This window comes from Sander vitreus, chromosome 13, assembly GCF_031162955.1.
Source record: "Sander vitreus isolate 19-12246 chromosome 13, sanVit1, whole genome shotgun sequence".
Lineage (NCBI taxonomy): Eukaryota > Metazoa > Chordata > Actinopteri > Perciformes > Percidae > Sander > Sander vitreus.
The window spans coordinates 4,149,377-4,174,068 of NC_135867.1; the positions used below are offsets into that span (position 1 = coordinate 4,149,377).

At 41.9% G+C, this 24,692-nt stretch overlaps 1 protein-coding gene across 1 annotated transcript; it reads right to left on the reverse strand.

Moving 5' to 3' along the window:
- Positions 1–452: 452 nt before the first annotated feature.
- mybbp1a (MYB binding protein (P160) 1a) lies at positions 453–24,438 on the reverse strand. Its single transcript, XM_078265735.1, has 27 exons — positions 24,202–24,438; positions 23,007–23,102; positions 21,686–21,769; positions 21,514–21,588; positions 20,864–20,971; positions 19,978–20,168; positions 19,093–19,260; positions 16,756–16,873; positions 15,786–16,075; positions 15,584–15,694; positions 15,367–15,492; positions 14,016–14,222; positions 12,782–12,890; positions 11,340–11,436; positions 10,130–10,290; positions 9,860–9,979; positions 9,027–9,206; positions 7,894–8,067; positions 7,166–7,323; positions 6,465–6,599; positions 5,676–5,766; positions 4,832–4,963; positions 4,685–4,753; positions 4,447–4,560; positions 2,016–2,117; positions 1,801–1,925; positions 453–1,066 (listed from the first exon to the last, which is right to left on the reverse strand). Exons 1-27 carry the CDS (start codon positions 24,376–24,378, stop codon positions 703–705), a joined length of 3,882 nt encoding a protein of 1,293 aa, XP_078121861.1. The 5' UTR covers positions 24,379–24,438; the 3' UTR covers positions 453–702.
- Positions 24,439–24,692: the final 254 nt, after the last annotated feature.

Consider the following 24,692-nt stretch of genomic DNA (forward strand, 5'->3'; position numbering starts at 1 on the left):
TGGGACAGTGGACTTAACCTAAAAAATGGAGGCCATCGCCGCCTGGGTAGCTCACCTGCTAGAGCGCGCGCCCATACAGAGGCTCAGTTCGATTTGCTGCATGTCATTCCCCCTCTCTCTCCCCCTTCATGTCTAAGCTGTCCTGTCACAAATAAAGACCTAAAATGCCCCAAAAAATTCTTAAAAAAATAAATAAATGGAGACTATAATATTCCCTGCAGAAATATCAAATGGTCTGAAGAAGTGATGATGAAAGGAGCTCGATCCTGCTTTTCAAACACTCAGAACAGTTTTATGTTGTGTCTGTAGGTTGGATGGACCTGTGGGACCAGGACTGAGCTTTGACTAGCTCATGCCATGCTCATTTAGTTGTTTTTCACTAAAGTTGCATATTAACGTTGCATAGCATAGCTGATAGAACTATTCTGAGGTGGGGACAGAGTTGTGATGGATTTCCAGGAAGAGAAATTAAATTTATTGTTGTAGACATTTTTTTTCTTCTGATTTATATCAGTCACACATTAGAAAAACAATCCATCTTAATTTACGTCCCACACATCTCAGGTTTTCATTATGTATAAAGATATCTCATACTGAAACATACCAACATATTGTCTGAACTGAACTGACTGAAAAGTAGAAAAATTAACAGACTGAAACAACACTTCTTTAAAAGGAAACATTTAACTAGCAGTGTCCACTTTACATTTGCCCTCCTCCCTCTTTCTTCTGTTTGGGTTTCTTCTTCTTCTTCTTGGCTGTCTTGCTCTCAGACTGCGTCATCTTGCCCTTCTTGGCCGGGTTGGGCTGAGAAGCCGCTGTGCCGTCGGCCGGTCGTTTCTGTTTTGTTTTCTTGTCATGTTTCTTTTTGGCTTGTCCTTTGTCTGCTCCCGGTTTGTCTCTGGAGGTCGAGTTGTTCGCTGCTGCTGCTGCAGCTGCAGGCTCTAAAATAGGCTGGTTGCGCTTCTTACGCTTCTTTGTTTCGGGCAGAAAACCTTTTTTCTTCTTAGGAACTTGCTGTTGCTCGGCCTCCTTGTCAGGCTTTGTCTTTTCAACTTTGGGTTTCCTGTGAATGTGAACACATGCGAGGTCAACGTGACGGCTTCAACACACTGTAAAAGAAAACACCTTGTGATACACGAGCCCCTGTGGTGAAGTAATCCTGGGTGAAGGAACAAGAACAAGTACATTTCTTGTTTTGATTCATAAAATACAAATGACATGAAATGAAGTTAGAAATAATAATGAAGAAATCGTTGGATGAAATTGCTCCCGAACATTTTCTATGGAGTTGTGTTTATTTATTGGTTATATTATTTTGTCCAACAATAAACTCAATAGTGATTGAAACGCAAGCCGACACCACGCTGCGGTGGCCAATCATGTAACCGCTGATCAGACTTGTCGGTGTGTTTTGAAGCGGTGTGAGAGTCCTGTACAGTAAACAAGTAAAAACGGAGTTGCTCCACAAAGAATCATGTAAAAGCACCACTTTAGATGTGCTCATAAGTTTCTTGGCAATAAAGCCACTCAGCATGAAAAGCATTAAAAAAAAATGACAAATCAACTTAAGAAATCTTAGTCGACTAAGACCAAAACTACCAATTAGTCGACTAATCGACTAAGAGGGGGCGGCCCTAGAATCAGATTACTGACCTGCTGCATGTAGAGGAGGATTTCACCAAAACCTGATTGTTACCTGCGTAACATGATTTCTCCCACTAACCTGATAACGTATGTGCATGCAAACACACACGGCATGATAATCCCCCCCCTCGAGCTCACACCACAACCACTCACATGACTCCAAAGTGTTTCATCACGGCCCAGTAGGTGTCCTCCAGCTTGCCGGTCTTCTTGAAAGCGATGGCGCTGGTCAGGGACTGCAGGACTTTCTGAAGGGGCTCCAGGTCCATGGACAGCTTCTACACAGAGCAGGCAGCAGAAGAGACTTGAGTCCTGACTGAAACCACATCAACGGTTCCCTCCCTCTCACCCTGGCAGCCCACACCTACCTGCTGGTGAACGTGCTTGGCCAGGAACTGACAGAGCTCCAGGGTTCTCACCACCTTCTCCTTCACCACCTTGCTCTCAGCTTGGCCCGCCTGCTGAAGACTCTGAGAGGAGAAGACACTGAGGTAAGACCGTCGTCCATGTTAAGGCCAATGTATGCTTCTGCGTTCAGTCTGTAATCGGGCCTTAAAAGTTAGGCCCGACAAGGCACGAGCCCGACAGAATTCAGCCCGAGCCCGACAATTATATTTTGATTGACAGCTTTTTAAAAGCCCGAACCCGTTTACAGCCCGACATTATTCAAACGTGCGCACACACAGCTCTTTTGTCAAGAATGAGTCACTTATACATCATTTATTCATGACTAACGTAGGCTATAGGCCACTTGGAAGTTGGAACAAAGAAATAAAATAAGTCCTCCAGAGGCCAGCCTCCATTTCACCTCCTCAGCATCCATTTTTGCGCTAATCGAAACGCATCACCTGACCGCTTATTTACCACGCAACCCGGAGCACAAGCCCAAGCTCGGCCCGAGCCCGTGTAATGACAGCAATTAAGACCGAACACGACGAGCCCATCGGGTTCGGGCAGATTTCCCACCGTAGTCAGAAAGCACAGGGGAGACACTTTGTTTCTCCCACTACGACTCCATAGAGTCGGCACATGCCAGCCCTGCTATTCTCCTAAAGAGATCGACGCACACACCAAAGCAAGTATAAACTTCAGCCCACTTACGTAGGCTACGGGGAAAGCTCTGCACGGAGCCTCCCCACAGGACCATAAAACCTGCTTTAGCCTCATCATCAGCTGATCCAGGACAAAAGCTAAATGCTTGCTCTTGTAGGAATTACTGGAATTGTGTCTTTGTAAATTATAGAGTATGGTCTAGACCTACTCTATCTGTAAAGTTTCTCGAGATAACTCTCGTTCTGATTTGATACTATAAATAAAATTGGATTGAATAGAAAAGATAATTAACTGCAGGGCACAAAAGGAGGTCTGCACACGGTTAGGCTCCAAATAAATAATTTAGGGCTGCAACTAACGATTATTTTCATTGTCGATTAATCGATTAGTTGTTTGGTCTATAAAATGTCAGATGTTTATAAAATGTTTATTTCTCTTTTACACAAAGGCAGGCAACGTTTCGATCTACAAGATCTTCCTCAGGCTAGATTTAGACATTTTGTGCAGCTGAAAACACTTCACTTTAAGTCCTCCTACTAAGCATTTATCAGCAGTATGCAAACATTTAATACATGTTGTGTAATTAACTGTTACACTATAATGTAGTTACTCACACGCAGCTATAAGGATTACTTGGGTATTACTTTAAGGATTACTTGGGTAATGGGTGTCCACTGAAGTTGTAGACAAATACATGAATAAACATCTCTTTGCAACTACATTATAGTGTGTTGAAAACCCATTTATTAAATGTTTATATACTGATTATGAATGTTAGACCCGGGGGACTTAAAGTAAAGGTTTTTGTTGAAAGTCATTTTTGAAACATTGCTGAGACAAAACGGTTTTATTAAGCTCGATAAAGAAAAGCAGCTCAGACAACGTTACATCTTATCAGCGACACATTTTTGGCAACTGAAGGTAAAAAAACGCGACGGAGGAGTTACGTTGTTTGGCAGGTGTGTTTTTGTCTCGGAGGGAAAAGACGGGGCAACGCAGAGGTGAGGTGGTTCGGTAAAGAATTGCAGACGCCTGTAATGATCCATGTGTTTCCTCTCAGCCGTCCCGCAGACGCACAGAGGTCAGCGAGTGCAGCTCTAATCATCCTTCATCGCGGCACGATGCAATTTCATAAACCTTGAAGAACAATATCATTAAAGGATGCTCCACGTATAGTGAAGAATTGATGTGTAGTTGCAGCCTCACGTTATATTAAACATAGGAAAATACTTTTAATCAGTTCAGGGGTTGACAGAATTTAAATTGGGAAGAAGACAGCTCTGGGATCCTTTTACTGAAGTAAAAGTAGCAATACCAAACTGTGAAAATACTCCACTACAAGTAAAAGGCATGCATTCAAAACTTTAAGTAAAAGTATGCAAGTATTATCAGCAAAATGTAATTAAAGTACTAAAAGTATGCATTGTGCAGTCAAATGATGTCAGTGTCTTCTATCTGATGTTTCTGGATTAATATTCCTGCTGTATTCATGTGTGTTGCATTTTCTTTCTCTCTCTCTCTCTCTCTCTCCCTCTCTCTCTCTCCTCTCTCTCTCTCTCCCTCTCTCCCTCTCTCCCTCTCTCCCCTAGTTTACTCTCAGACCACTTGAAATAACCTGCCTACCCCAGCTTTGAAAACAACAAGAGGGACAGAAAGTATGTATGCTATATATACACACACCCATGCCTCTCAGTGTTAACCCTGTGATGTATCCCAGGACTGTGATGTAGAGTTGTGTTGACCTACCGCCGCCAGCTGACCTGAGACCTTCACACAGAGCTCTGTCCACGGAGCGCCGCTCAGCAGCTGCTGAACCTCCCTGTTCTGCATCGCCCGCAACACCAACACACACGCTTGGCCCTAAACACACACACAAACACACGAGACAATGTCCATCAACAGGAACGTAGTTCAAATAAACAGATAGAGCGGGTAATAAATGAATTATTAGCAGCTGAGATGGAGGGAGGAGGGTCTCCTTTACCTGTTGGTGGACTCTGACTCCAGATGTGATGTGTTGCACGGCTTGATCCAACAGCTGCACACACAGACCCTGGAAATATAACGCACATTAATTACGGCTGCCTGTGCAGACATGGCTTCCGTCTCCGAGATGTGTCGCTGTACTCACGGGGAATCTGGCGAACAAGTCTGTGAACATCTGAGCGGTCAGAGGGCTCTTCCTCCTGCCCATGAAGGAGGCCAGGGCGTCTCTGAAGATGGCGGAGACCCGATCCACGTCCAAGTTGCCCATGAACCTTAACTGCACACAAACCACAAAAGAGCAAACGACACATCAGGGGTCAGATTTTTAAACTGGTGGATTTCTGAGGACTATGGTTAACTGCTCCTCAGATCTCTGCAGGGTAAATCCAGACAGCTAGCTAGACTATCTGTCCAATCTGAGTTTTCTGTCGGCCAGCGCCAAATTCTGTAACACTGAAGTAAAGCACACCCTCTTGTGTAACATTGCTCAGTAAAATAAATATACAAACAGGAGAGAAACGAAACTAAACTTCAAACCACAGATATTCAGTAGGAGCTACAAAAGTACTTCAAATATCTCCTTTTGTCCAACCAACAGTCCAAAATCCAAAAGATATTCAGTTAACCATCACAGAAAATGAAGAAAAACAAAACAAATACTCACATTTAAGAAGCTGGAACTTATAAATGATGATATACCACTTATCAAAACAAACAAGAAGTCTGTGTGAGGAAGAAACTCTCATAAGAGGGACAAGTTATCGAGGACTGGCCCACTATGTGACCCAGTTAGAAAATAAAGGAAAAGACCTGGAATGTCTCTGCTCTAAAGCCGGACATGGGAGATGTATATGCAGTAACGGTAACAATTGCAACTTATGTCCAGTGATCTAAACACAGCAGCACCCCACTGCAAGGAGGTTTAGACGAGTGAAATCAAGCGAATGAAAACAGAGGTGACAAAAGAATCAGTCTGTGTGTAAACATACGTCATTTGCTGCAGCTCCGTCGGCTGTCTGCCCCTCTTTGGCCTCAGCAGGTAGAGCTCCTCGCAGCACTTTCACCACGTACAGAGATGCACTGCAAGGACAGTTCAACATCAGCAAAATACAAACAAATGATGTGTACGGCCCTAAATATTTCATTCTTGACCCCTGGAACAGACTCTTGAGTCCATGTACTCTGCTGTATATTTCTGAATGGTCTTTGATGCTTTTAGGTTGTAGAAAGTCCTCTTTACAAATGGATGTTATTAAGTTTTGTACGTGGAGAACAAAACACTGAACTATGGTTCAACCAGACTGACAACTGAAAGGACAGAAAGAGACAAAGATCCCTCTGAGCGACAGTTGAATAAGAAGAGAAGAAATCAGCAGTTATTGGTAAAAGAAACTGGTAGCTTAGCATCAAAATGTGTGCAGATTTAAATAGGAACAGCTTCCTGTTTCAGTGTCAAGTGTACTATAATGCATCCTATAACAAGCTGGAGTAAACGGGCGACGTGTTGCTTTAGCAAAGCTCTTCTTCAAACTTCACAACAGGAACAGAAGGTTGGTCTAGGGTTAGCACAGTGGGAATATCAGCTGAACATACCCTCCATTTGCTCTGCTTTAATATAATGTAGATCCGATTTTATTTTCTCTGTACCATTGACCTTTTTTGGGCACGTCAGCAAAGACTAATCAACTCTGCGTTGGTCACACATTCACAGATATTGTGGTGTGTGAGAGATTTAACAGCACCATTGTCTAACACAGTCATTAAACACCAAGTTGTACCTGAAGTAATAGAGGCAGACTGAGGAGTCGGACAGCTTCTGGCATTTAGTCATCAGTTTGTCCAGCAGGTCATGGAGCTCCCCCTGTCTGTCACCCACGGTCCTGCAGTAAACCTTGGACCTACACAGCTGGTTCCTGAAAAATCACACAAACAAGAGGCACATGCATTCACTTAAAGTAAGAATCAGTACAGCATCCGACACAAAGGTCGGATGCTGTTAGAGGTTTGAAACCCTCGCTGAGCCGGACAGCAGCAGCTCTTATTGGAAGATTTGTTTCAGATTCAACATTTTTTTCCCCCCCCGACTTTGTTTGTCCTCGTTTTTCCTATTTTCACTATTTGAATGAAACATGGCGGAGAAACGTAAAAGTGCTGATACCTCCTCTGTATCAAAAAAGAAAGTAAGGCTGCATCTCGAGAGTTACCTCAACTTCGGTTTCGGAGGAGAGGCTCAGCTTTTCTTAGACATAAGTAAGGGGGGGGGGGGGCAAGGAAAAAAGGTTGGGAACCACTGTTCTGGTGGATAAAAATAAACACCCTAAAAAGTGTGTTTCAAACTAAATACATAATCATGCTTAACACCAAAGATGTAAAGAAATCAAACAAACAAAAAGAAACAAAGGATGGAGGCAACAAACATTAAATCAGTGACAAACACAGATGCCGTCAAACGCCTCAGTCCACAGCTGGCGCATGTTACCTGAAGATATCGGCAGCTCGGCGGAGGAATTCTTGCTCCTGCTGGTCGCTGTCGGAGCTCATTCCTCTGTCGATGATGGTGAGCAGAGGCTCCACCAAACCCAGAACCAGAGGACTGCCAGCCTGCCGGGCCACGAACACCTCCACCAGGTCCAAGACCTACAGCAGGCCAAACACGGGAAGGAGACAGCTTAGGGGTTGGCAGGTGGTGTATTTTTGACAACCACACTACCTCTGAACATTATTTCAGTTGTGAACTTTCGCTCTTTCTTATGCTGAAACCTGCTGCTATCTTACACATGTGTGTGCGGGAGGGTGGGTGGTGTTTGGGAGTGATGAGAGGGTGTCAGTCAATTGTCTGTATCCCATAATACAATGTGCTGTATATGTGGGTGGGAGAGTGTGTGTGTGGGAGAGAGAAAAGAGAGAGTGAAATGTATGTAGGGGATTGGGGGGGTGTTTGGTACATTTTTTTATTTATTTATTTTTTTCAAGCACTGATCTGGAGTGGCACCTTGACTTCTGTTGTGTTAATACACTGTATTTATGCAATGACAAATAAAGCTGGATTTGATTTTTTCATTTTCAATGAAGCTAGCAGTTTCCATGTGCTTCTAGTCTTTGCTGTAAGCTAAGCCAGGCTCTGGAGGCGATATCAGTCAGAGTCGGGGTGAGACCAGAAATCAAGTATATTTTCCAAAAGTGTTTTACAAGTCCTGGATAAGGTACCTTGATCTTAAAGTCTCGGACCAGCGTCTTCTCTTTCTGTATTTTGGTCCGTTCATCCTTCTTGGCCTGGTTCTTTTTCTTCTGCTCCGAGAACAGCGCAGCCAGGCCCTTATCCAGCGCCATCATGGCGTCATCGTCCAGCTCTTCGTCACTGCTTCCGTCCTCCTCTGTGGCCTGAACATGCAGCACAACAGAGGACTTTAACACAATGTAAACAGTGCTGCAGAGTCTGCTGTGGAACTGGCATCTGACCCACGTTGTTCCGTTTACCTCATCTAAATGAATACATTAATCTAGCACTGTTACAATAGCAATAAAATAGATAAATACGCAGAGATACGTATACGCAGATACCAATTCAATTCGACAACTTCATTAATCCCACAAGGGGCAATTCGTTAAGAACAGCTACAGACAACACACACACACACACACACACACACACACACACACACACACGCCTAGATACAGGCCTACACCCTAGAGCAGCAAGCTTTTAGCAATAATGTACCCCCTTTAAACAGTTTTTTTAAGCCAGGTACCCCCTAACCAGCGCAAATCATTTTTGGTTAAATTACATTTTTGAAAAATGAAGTTTATACAAAGAGGAACAATACAGTGATGTCAGCGATAGATTTACTAAACAACAGCCTTGTACCTGGAAAGCATTTAAATGCTAATGAAAAAAGGCGACAACTTTAAAAAAAGAGGAAGAGAGAAGGAAGTAAGGCACGAATAGGTCGAAAATAGTAATAAAAACTTCGAAAAAAAAAACTCAGTAACACTAGGGCGACAAGTGACAAAAAATTCAAATAAGCGACAAACTTCGAAAAAAGTGACAAAAACTTTGAAGGAAAAAAAGACAGTAGAAAAAAGTAAGGAAGAAAGGCAAGAATAGGTCGAAACAAACGACAAAACCTTCAAAAAAGGTGACAAACTACAAAAATGTTGAAAAAAGCAACAAAAAAAAGACAGTAGAAGTAACTACAGCCTTGTAACTGAAAAACATTTTGCAAAACATGTCACGTACCCCCCCCCCCGCAGTCCTCCAAAGTACCCCCATTTGAGAAACACTGCCCTAGAGAGTAGTTATCCATTGAAACCCACATGGAGACCACGTCTGAAAAACCCACCAGAGCATTCTGCTGCTGCAGGACCTTCATCAGCTCCTGGCGGAACTTTTGGTCCACCTCTCCCTCTTCCAACTCGCCCTCCTCCTCATCATCCTCCTCCTCCTCCTCCTGCTCCTCCTCCATTGCTTCATCATCTTCTTCCTCATCAGAGTTATCATCTGATCCGTCAGACTTGTCTTCCTGGCAGAGGAATAACCACACGTTTTAGGATTTCAAACGCTTCTTCTAAATCAGTACAGAAATCAAACTGGAACAGTAAAGTAGGGCTGCAACTAACAATGATTTACATTGTCGATTAATCTGTCCATTATTTTCTCGATTAATTGTTTGGTCTATAAAATGTCAGAAAATGGTTAAAAAAAAAAAAATAATAATGTCGACAAGTGTTCTCCAACGCCCAAGATGACGTCCTCAAATGTCTTGTTTTGTCCACAACTCAAAGATATTCAGTTTACTGTCACAGAGGAGAGAAGAAACTAGAACAATATTCACATTAAAAGGAGCTGGAATCACAGAATTATGACTTTTATTTTCATAAAGAATGAACTCCAACTGATTAACCTATGATCAAAATAGATGGCGATTAACTTAATAGTTGACGACAACTAACTGAGTCATCTTTGCAGTTCTACAGTAAAGACGCATTTATTAAGTGGAATCAGTAAATTAAAGTTCCATCATAATACGATACCAGACATAAGACGATAACTGATGTTATTGATACGTTCTGTAAAATTGTATCTAACCAGGATAGGTCCCACTGAGATTTAAAAGGGACTCCCGGCAGAGATGGGGCGCAGCACAGGTTGTAAATAAGCGAGGGAAGAACTGACCTCCATCTCCTCATCGTCTTCCTCGTCATCTTCCTCATTTGGGTTTTTCTTCTGGGTTTTGTTGTCGTCAGTGACGACCACAGCACTGTCCTCCTCGTCATCCTTTTCTGGGTCCAGGACCTACGCAGAGCCCAAAAACACTCATCATTACAGTCACTTCAAAAAGCTTCCAGTGCAACGCACAACACACCACACACACCAATTTCTATCTCCACTTTACTTTATCAGAGACCAGTGTTAAAATCGACCTCGTACGTGTGTTGTACTTACATCTAAGATGGCGGTGAGGGCCGCTGCAGTAACGTGGGGGCAGATGGAGGAGAAGACCGTTTTGCAGACATGTCTGATATGTCGGCTCGGCTGGGACAGCAGGGACAACAAGATGTCCACCAGCACCTCCACCCACTCGGGCTCCTCCTCCTGCTCCGTGGCTGCCCCAAGGGAAAAAGCACAAACACACACACACACTTTAAATTAATTAGTATCCATTGATTTTTCTTTGGCCGCTTTGGGGCAGAGGAACTAGCTGTAGCACAACATCTGGCAAAGCCTTCGTAAGTTGTAATGACAGACATTTTAGCATGTTAGCAAACGGTTGCCTCTTTACACATGCAGCAGTCATGGAGCAACATTTTGGTTCGTTAAGTCTAATATTCACTCCTGTTTTAGCTCAGTTTCTGTTCTCCATCAACTTCTGAGAGAAATATCTGGCTCTAAATGCTTCACCACGTTCACCAGCTAGTCGCTAACGGTGTCTGTATGCAGTTTTATGCTAAGCAGGTACCGCACAGGCACAGCAGGGTTTTTTTTTGTTTTTTTTTAGAGCTTTGGCTGAAAACAGCTGCCTGCTGCGTCTGGAAACAAGCCGATGAGAGCGAGACCGGTTGTTTTTTCAATTCTGTACCCTTTCGAGGGTTTTCACTTCACCTAGCAACTGACGAGCACTACAATGAAATCATTCCATGACATACGGTCCATACAAAAACATTTCCAAAGCGGATTTAAATCTAATCAGAAACAAAGTATCCCTTTAAGTAAAAGTACAAAAGTATTTTCATCAAAACATACTTAAAGTACTCATTATGCAGAATGGCCCATTTCTGATCAATATAAATTACAACATTTAATAATCTTTATCTGCAAAGTAACTTAAGTTATCAAATACATGCAGTGGAATAAAAAGTACATACTTCCCTCTGAGACGTAGTGGAGTAGGACTATAGAGTAGCAGAAAATGGAAATACTCAAGTAAAGTACCTCAAAATTGTACTTAAGTACAGTACTTGAGTAAATTAATTACTGGACTTGAATTACTTAAAAAAAAAAAAAAAAAAAAGGAGCTGATGGGATTTCATTTCACTGGAAATGTAGCCTGTAAGATTTCATGTGACAAATCAAACAGAGTGATGGATTGATAGAAGTCCTGTACATTGAGATGTGAAAGGGTGACGGAGGCAGCAGCTGCATCATGAGGCCTCACCTTGTTTCTTCTTCTTCTTCTTCTTGGCCTTCTTCTCCTGAGCTTTGTCCACGCAGCTCTGCAGGTCCTTGGTGATGCCCAGCAGCTCCTCGGGGGCCTTTCAGGAGAACGTTTTTGTGTCAGCGGCAGTCTTGTATAAAGTACTTGAAAGCAATACTTGAGTTAAAGTACAAGTATCTGACTTTGGTAAAAGTCCCCTTTTAGAATATTACTTGAGTAAAAGTCTTAAAGTCTCTGATATTTACTGTACTTAAGTATCAAAAGTAATTTTCTGATATTAAATGTACTTAAGTATTAGAAGTAAAAAAAAATTAAAAAAAAAACTTTGATTATGAACTTTATGGCCAAAGGTGTGTAACGTTATCTTCATCAGCACTGTCGTCGGGGTGATCATCGTCTGTTACCATGGCGCTATCAGTTATTATGCTTCCTCCTCTTCTTCGTTTTGGCCTATGTTTTTTGTTTTTTTTGCTGCTTTGCAACAAAAAAGCATTAGGTCACCAACTGGAATGGAGGGAGCTTTATCTTGGTAATTTAGGAGCAATGATTCTCCAAACCTGCTTTTTTTTTTTCTTCTGATTTTATTTTGTGGTAACGAGTAACTAAGATGCTTAGGGGAAATGTAGTGGAGTAAAAGTAAATGTTTCCGGAAATATAAATAACAAAGTAAAGTACAGATATGTGAAACTTCTACTTAAAGGAGAATTCCGGTCAATTTCAACCCGTAGCTCTGTTGTTTGTAAATGTGGAGTGCTGTCAGTAAAAAAAACTAAACCAATCGGTGCTGCCTACACCGTGTTATCCCCCTGCTAGCGTTAGCACCCAACAGGCTTAAACAGGGCAAGTTTTAAATGTGTTTAAAGCCTCTAAACATGCTCGAAATGTCATTACAAGTGCCTACCCATGTGCAGTGATTCCTTCCGAGGGAACACAGTGAATCTGGCTGCAGTAGATGTGACAGAAAGGCATAAAAGTTGTGTTAATCCAGCCAGTGCACATAGCTCTGTTTATTTCCTATTTTCCGGTCAAGTCCACACTAGTCGATTGTCGAACTCAAACAATCCAATATTCCAGTCAGATTTGCTGAATTCCCTCGGAAGGAATCATTGCACATGGGTAGGCACTTGTAATGACATTTTGAACATGTTTAGAGGCTAAAGACAAGTATAAAACTTGCCCTGTTAAAGCCTGTTGGGTGCTAATGCTAGCAGGAGGATAACACGGTGTAGGCAGCATCGATTGGTTTCGTTTTTCTCCCTACTGACAGCACTCCACATTTCCAAACAACAGAGCTACATGTTGAAATCGACCGGAATTCTCCTTTAAGTACAGTAAGGAAGTATTTGTACTTCGTTACATTACAACACTGGTCAGCGGGCGGTGTTTGTTGCTTGGAAATAAAACTACAGTACATCATTAAGGCTGCAATATCAAAACAGTACCTTGAAGAGGTGCATGGCGACCAACAGGAAGAGCTGCTGGAACGCGCTGGTCCCTGCAGCCGGGCCTTTCTTTACTTCCTTCTTCAGGTTTGCCACCATTTTCAGCATGCTGCAAAACACACATGTAGAGCCAGAGCTATCAAACACGCTCCTAACTAGTTTAGCAGCGCTCATTACCTGGGACCTGGAAACAGTTGTCAATGCTTGTATCACCTCTCTGCTTGATTACTGTAATTCCCTGTATTTTGGCTTGTACCCACTCCACCCTTTCCCCGACTCCAAATGGTTCAAAATGCAGCCGCTAGACTTCTAACTGGAACAAGGAAAAGACAACACATCACGTCTGTTCTGGCTCAACTGTATTAGTTACCTGTGAAATAAAGAATTCATTTTAAAATCTTTTTAAAAATCGAAATCTTGGTATTTGTTTGGCAGTTAAGTTCACATTTCAACAATCCTTGCGCACCTTACTGCACCTTTAACCCAGAAAGTGAAAAATAAAAAAAATGTGAAAATTAGATAGATAATTTAAACTGAATTATTCTTTAAAACCTGTACAACTACATACATAAGTCTGGTTGTAAACTCCATTAGAAGAAACGGAATACTAAAGGACAATTCTGGCAGAAAATGAAGCTAGGGGTTAATAACACGGTAGCATAATGAGGCTCCCTGAGACTGTTTTCCCAAGATGGCGCCTGCCTGTATACGTGAACGGTACAGTCTTTCTAAACTATCTTTTTAATAAACTGTCCGTACACTTACAAAGTTGTCAATGCTTCGGTTTACATGCAGGGACCCTCATTATGCTACCGCTGAAGTGTGGTGCGATTTCTTTTTACTTTCGCGTGGCCCCGACGACTAGCGTTATAAGCTTATTAGCGGTTTGCACTAAAACTGGTCACATTCGATTAGCATGAAAACGTATCCCAGAGAACGGCCGACTCGGTACACGTGTTATTAACCCCTAGGTTCATTTTGTGCCAGAATTGTCCTTTAAAGCTTTAGTGCGTAACTTTTATATATTAATGAAAGAGTATTGTGAAGAGAATTACATCTTCTGAAGAGTCCATCATGTTTTTTTTAACCTCCGTTTCCTCGTTGGCTACTAACAAGTGCGGTAATGACACTTAGAACTCCTCATGGCGGCGACAGAAACTACACCCTATAGCTTTAAGCTGTATCCTGTTATCTTGGTCATAGAGGCCATACTCAGGAGGCCCTGTTGTCCTACCCGTCCCAGGCCTTCCTCTGCTCAGGGCTGAAGGGCTGGCTGCACTGGGCGTGTTCCGGCTGGTCGAGCAGGACTTGGGCGTACTGGACCAGGTGATAGATCCACATGGTGCCGTCAGCTCTGACGCCCTGCACACGCTTTTGGTTGGCTGCCGTGCCTTTGTCCGAGTCCTCGGTCAGAGGCAGGTGGTGCATGGACAGGAGGAGTCTGGAGGGGACAGACAGAGAGTCAAAGGGACGCAGCGGTGTCCACGAGACACCTCAACAGCAAGAGTTATCTCAAGACACTTTACAGATTGAGTAGGTCTAGACCACACTCTATAATTTACAATGACCCAACAATTCTCCCATGAGCGCGCATTTGGTGCCAACAGTGGCGAGGAAAAACTTCCTTTTAGGCAGAAACCTCAGACAGACCCAGGCTCTTTGTGGGCGGCATCTGTCGCTGACGGTTTGGACACAGACACAGACACTGATACAGATATACAGAAATAGGATTCATAGTTGTTTTGACGTCTGCTTTTGAAAAGCTATATAAATAAACTGTACTAGGCTCAGTCAATTCTCTATTAGATACAGGGGAGCACAGCTATGGAACAGTTATATCAACACAGCATCTCAGTCAACTCCTGCCAAAAACTATAAAAAGAGGCTTAGGGCCTGTCTGATGAACCGCATTTAACTGTCTGTATTGATCTGAACTGTTCATATCTGTTTTGTTTGGCCTTCTTGTCTCTCATAACTACTCACACATACACACATAAGTCCACACGTCCTCATTTTATCTATATTCTTGTAATTGATTGTATGCCTTTGTTGTTTTATATAGCCAACCTTATGCTTGTTTTGTTTGTTTTTTAAATGCAGTGCTTAACTTGTGTTCAGTTTGTAGATTTTAGGGGTTTGTATAGGGCTGGGCGATATGGAGAAAAAACAAATATCACAATATTTTTGACCAAATACCTCGATATCGATACTACAACGATATTGTAGAGTTTTGATAAATAATCGTCAGTAATGTGGATATAATGACTAAGTGGGTAAAGGCAAATAATAGAACAGTTACAACAGTCTAGTAAGTTCAGAAAATGACATCACTTTACTGTAATGCAGCCTTTAAAACCAGGAAAAGACAACACTTACGCCATATTATGATATCCAAAATCTAAGACGATATCTAGTCTCATATCACGATATCAATATAATATCGATATATTGCCCAGCTCTAATCTCAACTGCACAATCTTTTTATTTTATTTTGTTGTTGTGTTCTGTGATTTTATTGTGCAAATAAACAAATAAAAAAAAAAAAAAAAAAAAAAAATGACTTCATGAAATATTTCATCTCTCACCCAAAGAAATGATTAACAAGCACTCCTCTGATTTTATCATCCAGTGGGACAGACAGCTTCCCCTTTGTCTCTGGGATGCTGGCCGAGGCCTTCTTTGCACTGAAGAACGCGTGGAAAAAGACAAACCTGGAAAAGAAACAACACAACAGCAGCTGATGGCCCTCTCTTCTTACAAACACCGAGACCTTGACATTGCTCAACAACAGGCTGGTCTCACCTGGCCACATCCATGACGAGATCCTCCTGCTTCTTCACTTGGTGGTTGTCAATGATCGAGGAGAGCCGGGAAACAATCCACTTCCTCAGATAGAATATGGAGTTCTCCCTCCTGAGGACGGAAAATCAACAGTTCCCTTCACCAGTTTCCATGCAGACAGATAAACCCGCTGATAAACAACCCGACAGGCATGCACACTCACTGTTCCTTTCCCTCCCGATTGTCCTTCTGCTTGCGAGTGCTGCAGTCCAGCAGCTTGTCCAGCTGAGGCTTCAGGAACATGTTCTTCAGCCACTCCACGTAGTGCTGCAGAGCCGCAGGCTGAAGGTGCTGCACCCCCCTCCACACCGGCGGCATCAGAGGGCTGCCCTTGTTGATCAGCGAGGAGAAGCCCACCATCCCCGCCAGCTGTCTGTCGCCGTCCTGACAGCCCGCCACGAAGTCTGACACGTAGCTGTCCATCTCCGGGGCCAGCTTGAAGCGCTCCGCTTTCTGGGAGAGAAACATGATGGATGAGATTCATATTAGTCAGTAGGGCTGCACGATAGGAGGAAAATGTGCGATATGCGATAATGTTGTTGACTATCGCGATAACGATATTACTCGCGATACATAAACAGATATTAAAATGTGCTCAGTTCTGCATTTCTGCTGCTTTCAGTAGTCTTCTACAATACAACAAATTGCTCGTTGAATTTAAAGCAAATAAAAGTAAAATCATTTTCAACATTCTTTTATGGACAAATTGAACATTAAAGGACAATTCCGGCGCAAAACGAACCTAGGGGTTAATAACGGATGTGTACCCACTCTGTCGTTCTCTGGAACATGTTTTCATGCTAATTGATTGTGTTTGTAGCTTGAACGAAGCTAGCGTAGTGTTCAGGGCACAGGGAAAGTAAAAATAAATTGCCATTTTGTACCACTAAAAATGCTCAAAATATCACCAAACTTAAACGGTAGCATAATGAGGGTCCCTACATGTTAACCGAAGCATTAAGAACACTGTAAGTGTACAGACAGTTTATTGAACGAAGAGCTGCGGGAGGTGGTATTAGTACTTTTACTTAGGTTAAGGATCTGAATAGTTCCTCCACCGCTGGCTAAAACTGTCTTAGATCATCCCTGTCACCATAACCTGCGGTGTATAGTCAACAGACGAGGCCACTGACCTGAGCAGACACCACGTGCTCCCCGTACTGCATCATCACCTCTCCAGACAACACCTCCTTCAGCTGGGCTACGGACAGAAGAGGCAAGGCGCTGCCCAGCAGGCGGAAGCTCAGGTAACTGGATACAAACAGGACAACGCCAGAGGAACATGTCAGCAGAACGTAGTTAACTAGAACCGGACAATATGACATGAGAGAAAGAAAAACATGTTCTATGTCAGCCTGACCGGGAGTCCAAGTCCTTTCTTTGGGGACATTATCTAAACTCTAAAGACTTGTTATTTTGTGGTGAGTGCCAAGAAACTGTGATTGGTGGGAAGGAGGGTTTAAAGCATTTATATTATCCAGCACTGTGTACTAGGCTTCAGTTGAATGTCGGGGTGTCACGATTCCTCAAATCAATTTGATTTTCAATTTCGGTTTTTAAGGTCAAGGTTTGAGTTTTCTCCACTAGATAGCAGAAGGGTACTTTGTACTTTGTTTGAGTTTCTCAGAGTTTTTCCATAACTCACTCACTGGGAAGGCAAAATGTTGCCACACATGACTGTAAATGGGCCTGGCTAATGCTGCTGCTGCTAATAATAATAATAATAATAATAATACATTTTATTTATATAGCGCTTTACATGGTACTCAAAGACACTTTACAGTAAAACCAGCACATTAAAAACAGCAAGCAATAAAAACAACAGATAAAACAAGCATATTAAAAGCAATTAAAAACAATAAACCAGTAACCATTAGGTGAGAAATGTAAGAGTATTATATGTGGAAAGCTAATCTGAAGAATAGAATAGACCGAAACACAGGAACGGAATTGTTTGGTATTGTTGTAAGTTATTGTAAGATCTGAAAAATGGTATGCTGTATTTGCATATCTATTTGCTTTGTAATAATATGATTTTGTGAAATAGTGACAGGACCAAATAAGCCATTTGCTTCCGCCTGCTCCTTCTCGAACTAATCCTTTTTTTGATTTTTTGGGGTTTTGTTTAGTGCTGGCAAACAATTAAAATATTTAATCGTGATTAATCGCTTTAATAGCATAGTTAACACGCAATTAATCACACATATTCATCTATTCTAAATGTCCCTTGATTTCTTTTTGTCCCAATATTTCTCATTTTAATATATATATATATATATATATATATATATATATATATATATATATACATACATATATATATACATACACACACACACACACACACATATATATACACACACACACATATATATATACACATATATATATATAAAAAACAAAAAAAAGGAGCACAAAACGGCGAAAACAACAACTGGATGGGAAAAGGGTATTTTACAATAACTTTGAATGCACCACGAGGCTGGCGAGGCTGAGTCTGTGTTTCAGACAACGGCAGCTACAGTCTGGTGTTAGAATCCTCTACAGTGAAATACAGTCACACTTTACACCGTTTAGCTGTCAGCATTTTAACCGTGTTTACTCCAGCTGCTAGCTAACAGTAGGTTAACGTTAGCTGCTGCTAAGTGTAGTGTTGACTAGCGTCCCGTGCGGCGATGTTTCAGTTCCCTCTAACGTCCGTTTTTTGAACATCAGAGAGAAGCGCAGGCATTTAAGTGGCACCAAAATAAGGCACCGAAATCCGCGTTTCGGTCCGGTAGATAACGGTCGTTAAGGCACCGGTGCCGTATTAGCACCGGGTCTCGGACTCCCCTCCCCCAAATAAAAACTCTTTGGATCTACACGATTCACATGGATGAAATTTTCCCCATTCAAAACGGCGATTTTTGCCGAAAAGCGACTAGTTTGCAGGTATGTGCTACTCTGTGGCCGGCTAGCAAGCCCAAACAAGCGCGCCGGTTGTTTTGTTTCCGTTCTAGCTAGATCCGGTGTGGGGTTGTAGTTTTATAACATCACTAGTTGTTGCAACAGCATGTGAAAAAAACTACAAAGTTTGCTAGGCCAAAAAGAACTTTAATCTTGCGATAAAGAAATTACGCCGTTAAAATGGGTTTGCGTTAACGCCGTTAATAACGCGTTTAACTGACAGCACTAGTTTTGTTGAATTCTGATTGTTTATGTTTTATTTTGTGGTTTGAATTTTTTATTTATTTTTGCAACATTGTTGATTGTTCGAGATAAATAATAAAAATGAAAATGAAAGGTGTGTTTTGATTAGTGTTTTGAATGTGTCCAGGTCAGTACAGTCACGTCAGTCATTAATACTCTATAATCTATAATTAATACTAATAATGTAGAAAATGCCCTCATCTCTCTCTGTTAGGACCAATGTTTCTTAGCCCCCTTGCTGCCCTCCCGCTATGAAGGCCGTTCTCCCCGTGAGGACTCACTGAGCTGGCCCCGGCGGCTCCTTTAACATGCCGTTGATGATGGCGTTGTTCCAGAAGAGCTGGAAGCTGTCTTCCTTCAGAGAGAGCTTCAGGAGGTCCAGGGCCACCGCTGGGAGGACACACTCCTTCTTCACCGAGCGCGACGCCATCTTTAACACCTCCGTCAACCTGAAAGACACCACATGTTGCTCACGTGTTCCACGGAGGGGAAACTGGTGTGTACATTTTTTGGTTAAAAGGGTTACTCAAAAAAGTCTTGCATTGCCAGACCTTCCTCCACAGCGCTGCGGAGGAGGGTCTGGCTAGTCCACGCAGCATTCCGGGATGGGAGAAAAACACGGCCTCAGGTTTATTGGGACTTCTTTAAACCAATCACAATCGTCTTGGGAGGCGCTAAGCACCAGACGCAGGTACGGTGCCTCTGCAAAACTTGTTTAGGTGGAACATGTGCACGTAGGGTGGGCGAGCTCTGGAATTAAAATGGCTGTCGAGTGTGTGACAAGAATTTTACTCAAAAAAAGAAGATAAATATAATCTGATTGTCCGATCGAGCTTGGAGGAGGTTTCCCGAATCGACCTGAGTTTAGAATGCCAACACAAAGGAAGCGGAAGCTGAGGGACACCCGACTAGATGGTGACCATTTTTCGGGACTCACGTGATCGGGATATGACATGAGTATTTTCGTGTGCTCGGGATGGGATGGGAGCGACAAATGATTCCTGTGTCACCCTCAACATCCGACCGAAAATGAGGGACATTCCGGCGGAACCTCTGGCGGCACCCGAACAATCCCGTAAATGAAACGTCGTCGATAAAGACTACTCAAAAAATGATTAAGTAAGTGGATGTGTGAAGGGGGGAAAAAAAGCTCACACTGCTCTTACTTGGGGATGTTTTCAGCGTTGATGATGGTCGAGGAGCCCAGCAGCTTCTTGAGTTTCTTGGGTTTGAGTGTTTGTGGGAAGCGCTGCAGTGCGACCAGCAGCAGCTGCAGCTGCTCCGGAGTCCTGAAGGCTGATGCCAGGTCAGTTTGCAGCGCGCTCAGCAGGACCTCCTCAAACACCTCCTCTGGGATCTGACAGACCGGACATACACATCAGTGTTAGAGAAGAAGATGGATGGATGGATGGATGTGTTTAGAACTGCAAAGTTCTCAACTATTACATTAATCGGCAACTATTTTGATAATGGATTCATTGGTTTAGTCATTTTCTTATGAAAAAGTTCTGATTCCAGCTCCTTAAATGTGAATATTTTCTGGTTTCTTCTCTCCTCTGTGACAGTAAACTGAATCTCTTTGAGTTGTGGACAAAACAAGACATTTGAGGACGTCGTCTTGGGCTTTTGGGAAACACTGATTGGCATTTTCTGACATTTTATAGACCAACAACTAATCATTTAGTTGAGAAAATAATCGATATAATCGACAGATTAATCCAAAATGAAAATAATCTTTGTTTGCCGACCTAACCAAATGTGTTTGTTTTTTTTAATTTGTAGAAATAAAAGAATCAAAACAATAGAAATTCAGTATTTGAGTAAAAGCTTAAAACAAAACTCCTTGTGCATTATGTATGTGTATGTATTATGGTCATAGAGATATGGCTGTGACTGTGTAATACTGTAAATACATTTGACTATTTCTTCTCTTTACCTATATTTATTGTTTGTCTATCTGTCTTGTAATTTCCCCCCCTAATCCTATGCTGCTGCAACAGTGCTAATTTCACCGTTGTGGGATTAATAAAGGATGTGAGCAGCAGGTGTCACCTCATTGAGGATGTCCATCATGGTCTTGGTAGGCAGGTCCTTCAGGTGTTGCCTGTGCTGGCTGAGGCTCTGCAGCAGCTGCACACATCCCAACACCACGGGGGGCTCCTGCACAAAGACACACGACAAAAGGCTCAGAAAACACAACAGCCTTCAGACACACACACAGGAGTCAAGGCTGTAGATTGTTCATTTTGTTCCTCAAAGTATGTACTAGGGGTGTTGAAATTAAACGTTGCATCGATGCATCGCGATGCAGACCTGGGCGATTCTGCATCGATGCAGTGACAGACCATGAATCGATTATTGCCTACTGATGTTACTTGTTGATTTTCCGGTTGCTGCCTTTTTTGTTTTTTTGCCTTTTGTCTGCTGTGTTCAGACTCCGCTACATTCAGGGAGTGGTTTTCTTAAGAGCAGATACAATAAAAAGGGGAGTTTGTATATCTGACTGCTTGAGTTTGTTGATGAAAAGCAGGAAAGGGATACGAAAAGGATAATCGTAAGACCAGTGACGTTTCACACCCCTAGTATGTACGTTTTGATTCAGGCATGGTCTCTCTCTCTCTCTCTCTTTCGCTCTCTCTTTATTCTGCAAACACACACAAATCTGAACCCCTCCACTACAAATGATGAATCGTAGTGCTTACTTTAGAGAGGCGGCTGGACTGATGAAGGGCGAGGACGCCAAACAAGTTTCCGAACGCAGCATTTCTGAAAAGTTTCTGAAAACAAACAAACAAGAGAAGACCACAGAATTCATAAAGAGCCCGTTGGTGAAGCTTTTGGAGCCGACAGAGACAGCATTAAAAAAAAACTCACCTTTTTTACTGTCTGCAAGTTGTGCTTTTCCTTGATTCGGTCGAGTATACTCTGCAAAGAGACGACTTCAAAGGTGCTCAAGACCTGAAAAACAAAAACTGTACGTCATGCTAAAGCCAATAAATGTTAATTACTTCCTACTTGGATATTAGAGCATTTTCTTAACACTAATGGTAGAGCAGTCACTGCTTCAGCCAACTGGATCACTTGTGTTTGCAGCTGAGCTCAGTATCCGCTGCAAAGCCTCGCATGAGCATCTACAAAAACTATTTTCACCACTTCAAACGAAATAACTAATCTGTCAGTCAACATTCAGCACGTGTGATGAATCATATGACAAAAAAAATCTGTGACATCATTTAAAAAGGGGTTCTGAACTTCTGGCTAGAAAGTTATGTTTGCAGATGCTGCAAGTCATCGTTCCTACTATTTAGAAAGTAGAGCGATGCTGGATTTTTGAGGCAGCTAAAGTGCAAGACTTTAAAAAAAAATAAAAATAAAAAATAAAAACTTGCACTTGTAGTACTTGAGACCGGACTCAAGTACTACAGCACTGTTTGAGACAATCAAATAGAAAATGCACCTCCTAGCAACCGCTAAATGTGACATAAAGATCATTGGGCCATGCAGAAAAATCCCTTCAAATTTCTATGATCATTTATGGGAAGAGAAGCTAGCCTGTCTCTGCCCAAAGATAACTAAATACTATTGTAATTTTTAAAGTTTCAACCTTCAAGTTATTCCCATCAAGAGTTATGACCAGCATATGTATTGAGCGACACATTTAACGGTTTAAAAATAAACTTGTAAACAAACAATTTAAGGACCTGGGACGTATCCAGTGTCTCTAAATTACCTAAATGTATTATTTATTATATAGTCAAGTCAATTTATTTATAGAGCACATTTAAAACCAACCTAGGCTGAACAAAGTGCTGTACAAGGTTATATTATGTTGTAAAAACAAAGGAAGACAATAAACAATACAGACACAATGAACATCATACAAACACTTTTATACAAATGTCCCTAAACATCATACGCCAAAGAATAAAAATGTGTTTTAAGACGAGACTTAAAGATCTCAGCAGTAGAGGAGGACCTGATATGAATGGGAAGTTTGTTCCAATATAGATTAAAATGACATATCTTTAAATCGGCTGTACTGCAATTCTCTGTTACTTATCAACCAACATATATAATGATAATCCAACACTGATATATCGGCGATAAGCTCATATTGGCCACGTCTGCATGTATTTGTCGTCCATAAGACAGTAATTGCATTAAGAGTTGGGTTCAGATGTTGGTCTCCACTCACCTGTCCCAGAGCCAGGCTGAATCCAGGTCTGGCAGCCTCCCGTGTGTGAGCCAGTCCATCCACCAGCCTTTTGATGGTGTAATCCAACTCATCTGCCTGCAGAACACAGAGAAACCCGCCATGACACTGCAGTCCTTCTACCACATGACATTTCTAAAGCTTACAGGGGTCAGATAGTTGGCAAAATAGCTTCCAAGTTGTTATCAACCAACATATTGTACTACACTCAAGTACAATTTTGAGGTAATGGAGTATTTCCATTTAATGCAACTTTATAATCACATGTTACAGGGAAATACTCTACTTCTATTTCACAGCTGTAGTTACTAGCAGTGGTGGAAAGTAACTAAGTACTTTTAATCAAATACTGTACTTAAGTACAGTTTTGACTTGAATATTGCCATTTTCTACTGCTTTAGACTTCTACTCCACTACACTTCAGAGAGAAACATTGTACTTCTTACTGCACTACCGTTACTACTTTTTACATAAAACATATTATGTTCTTATTATATGATGCAGTACTATAATACTAATCTACCCAGTAGTACGCAAAGTATCTAAAAGTTGCTCCATATTAACGAACTACAACATTGAAATGTTCTCACATGTATTGGTTAGTGATAAAAACACAATACAATATTCTATAATAATATAACACCGTGAAATGAGCCATTCTGCATAATGCTAACTTTTACTTTTGATACTTTAAGTACATTTTGTAAATACAACTCATCTACGTTTACTCAACATTTTGAATTCAGGACTTTTACTTGTAGTGGAGTACTTTACTTAAGTAAAGTATCTGAGTATATACTGCACCGCTGTTTACTAGTTACTTTGTAAATCGTTTTACATTCAAAACGTATGACTTGTAAAACATGATTTATTGTGATTTAACAACCCAAAAGTATATAAGGCAGTAAACAGACTAGTATGTTTACATGTCTATAATATATCACATTGACAGGGCCCATTCTGCATAATGAGTACTTTTACTTTTTGTACTTGAGGTATATTTTGGCTAATACTTTTTGTTCTAAAGTAACATTTTGAATGCAGGACTGCCGCGTATTTCTTTATATTATGACTACTTTTCCTGAATACTTCTCTCACTGCTAACGTAACTGTTACTGTATTAACTTGAGCGGGTAACCACGCTGGTTCAGCCCGTCAGTGGTCGGATCTGCCTCACCTTGTTGTTGGTTTTCAGGTACTGGATGAGGTCCTCTACCGCCTTCAACCGGACCTCCTGGTCCGGTTTGGCCAAGTCCCAGAAGAAGTCGAGGAAGACGCGGTTCTGTTGCAGGATCCCGGCCGTTCGGACCGGCTCCGGTGCGTTCATGGAGAGCTCCACCATCTCTACAGACATCTCCTCACACCACTGATGTCCATGCTGCTGCAGGAGGAAAACGTGCCTCACTGCGCGGATACTGCTTCCGGTTCAACCACTTTCGCGTTTGTTTTTTTTCAATCCCCAGAAACTTTATTGAACAATGCAGAACAGAATTGCAATTAAAAGCTGTGACATACCGTATATTAATAATGTTGAAAAAAATCCTCTTCCGTATGAGAGTAATTAGATACATTCAGGACCCTGGACCCTTGCACCCTGGATACATTGGCTGTAGTATTGATTTGCTCTGGTAGCAGAGCAAGGAAAAAATACATTTTTATAGCAAATTC

Coding starts and splice junctions, on each gene's coding strand:
- mybbp1a (XM_078265735.1), bottom strand. CDS start 24,378: ATGTCTGTAGAGATGGTGGAGCTCTCCATGAACGCACCGGAGCCGGTC. Junction 21,589..21,685: donor ACTTGCAGACAGTAAAAAAG/GTGAGTTTTTTT, acceptor GTTTGTTTTCAG/AAACTTTTCAGAAATGCTGC. Junction 9,207..9,859: donor AAGACGATGAGGAGATGGAG/GTCAGTTCTTCC, acceptor TTCCTCTGCCAG/GAAGACAAGTCTGACGGATC.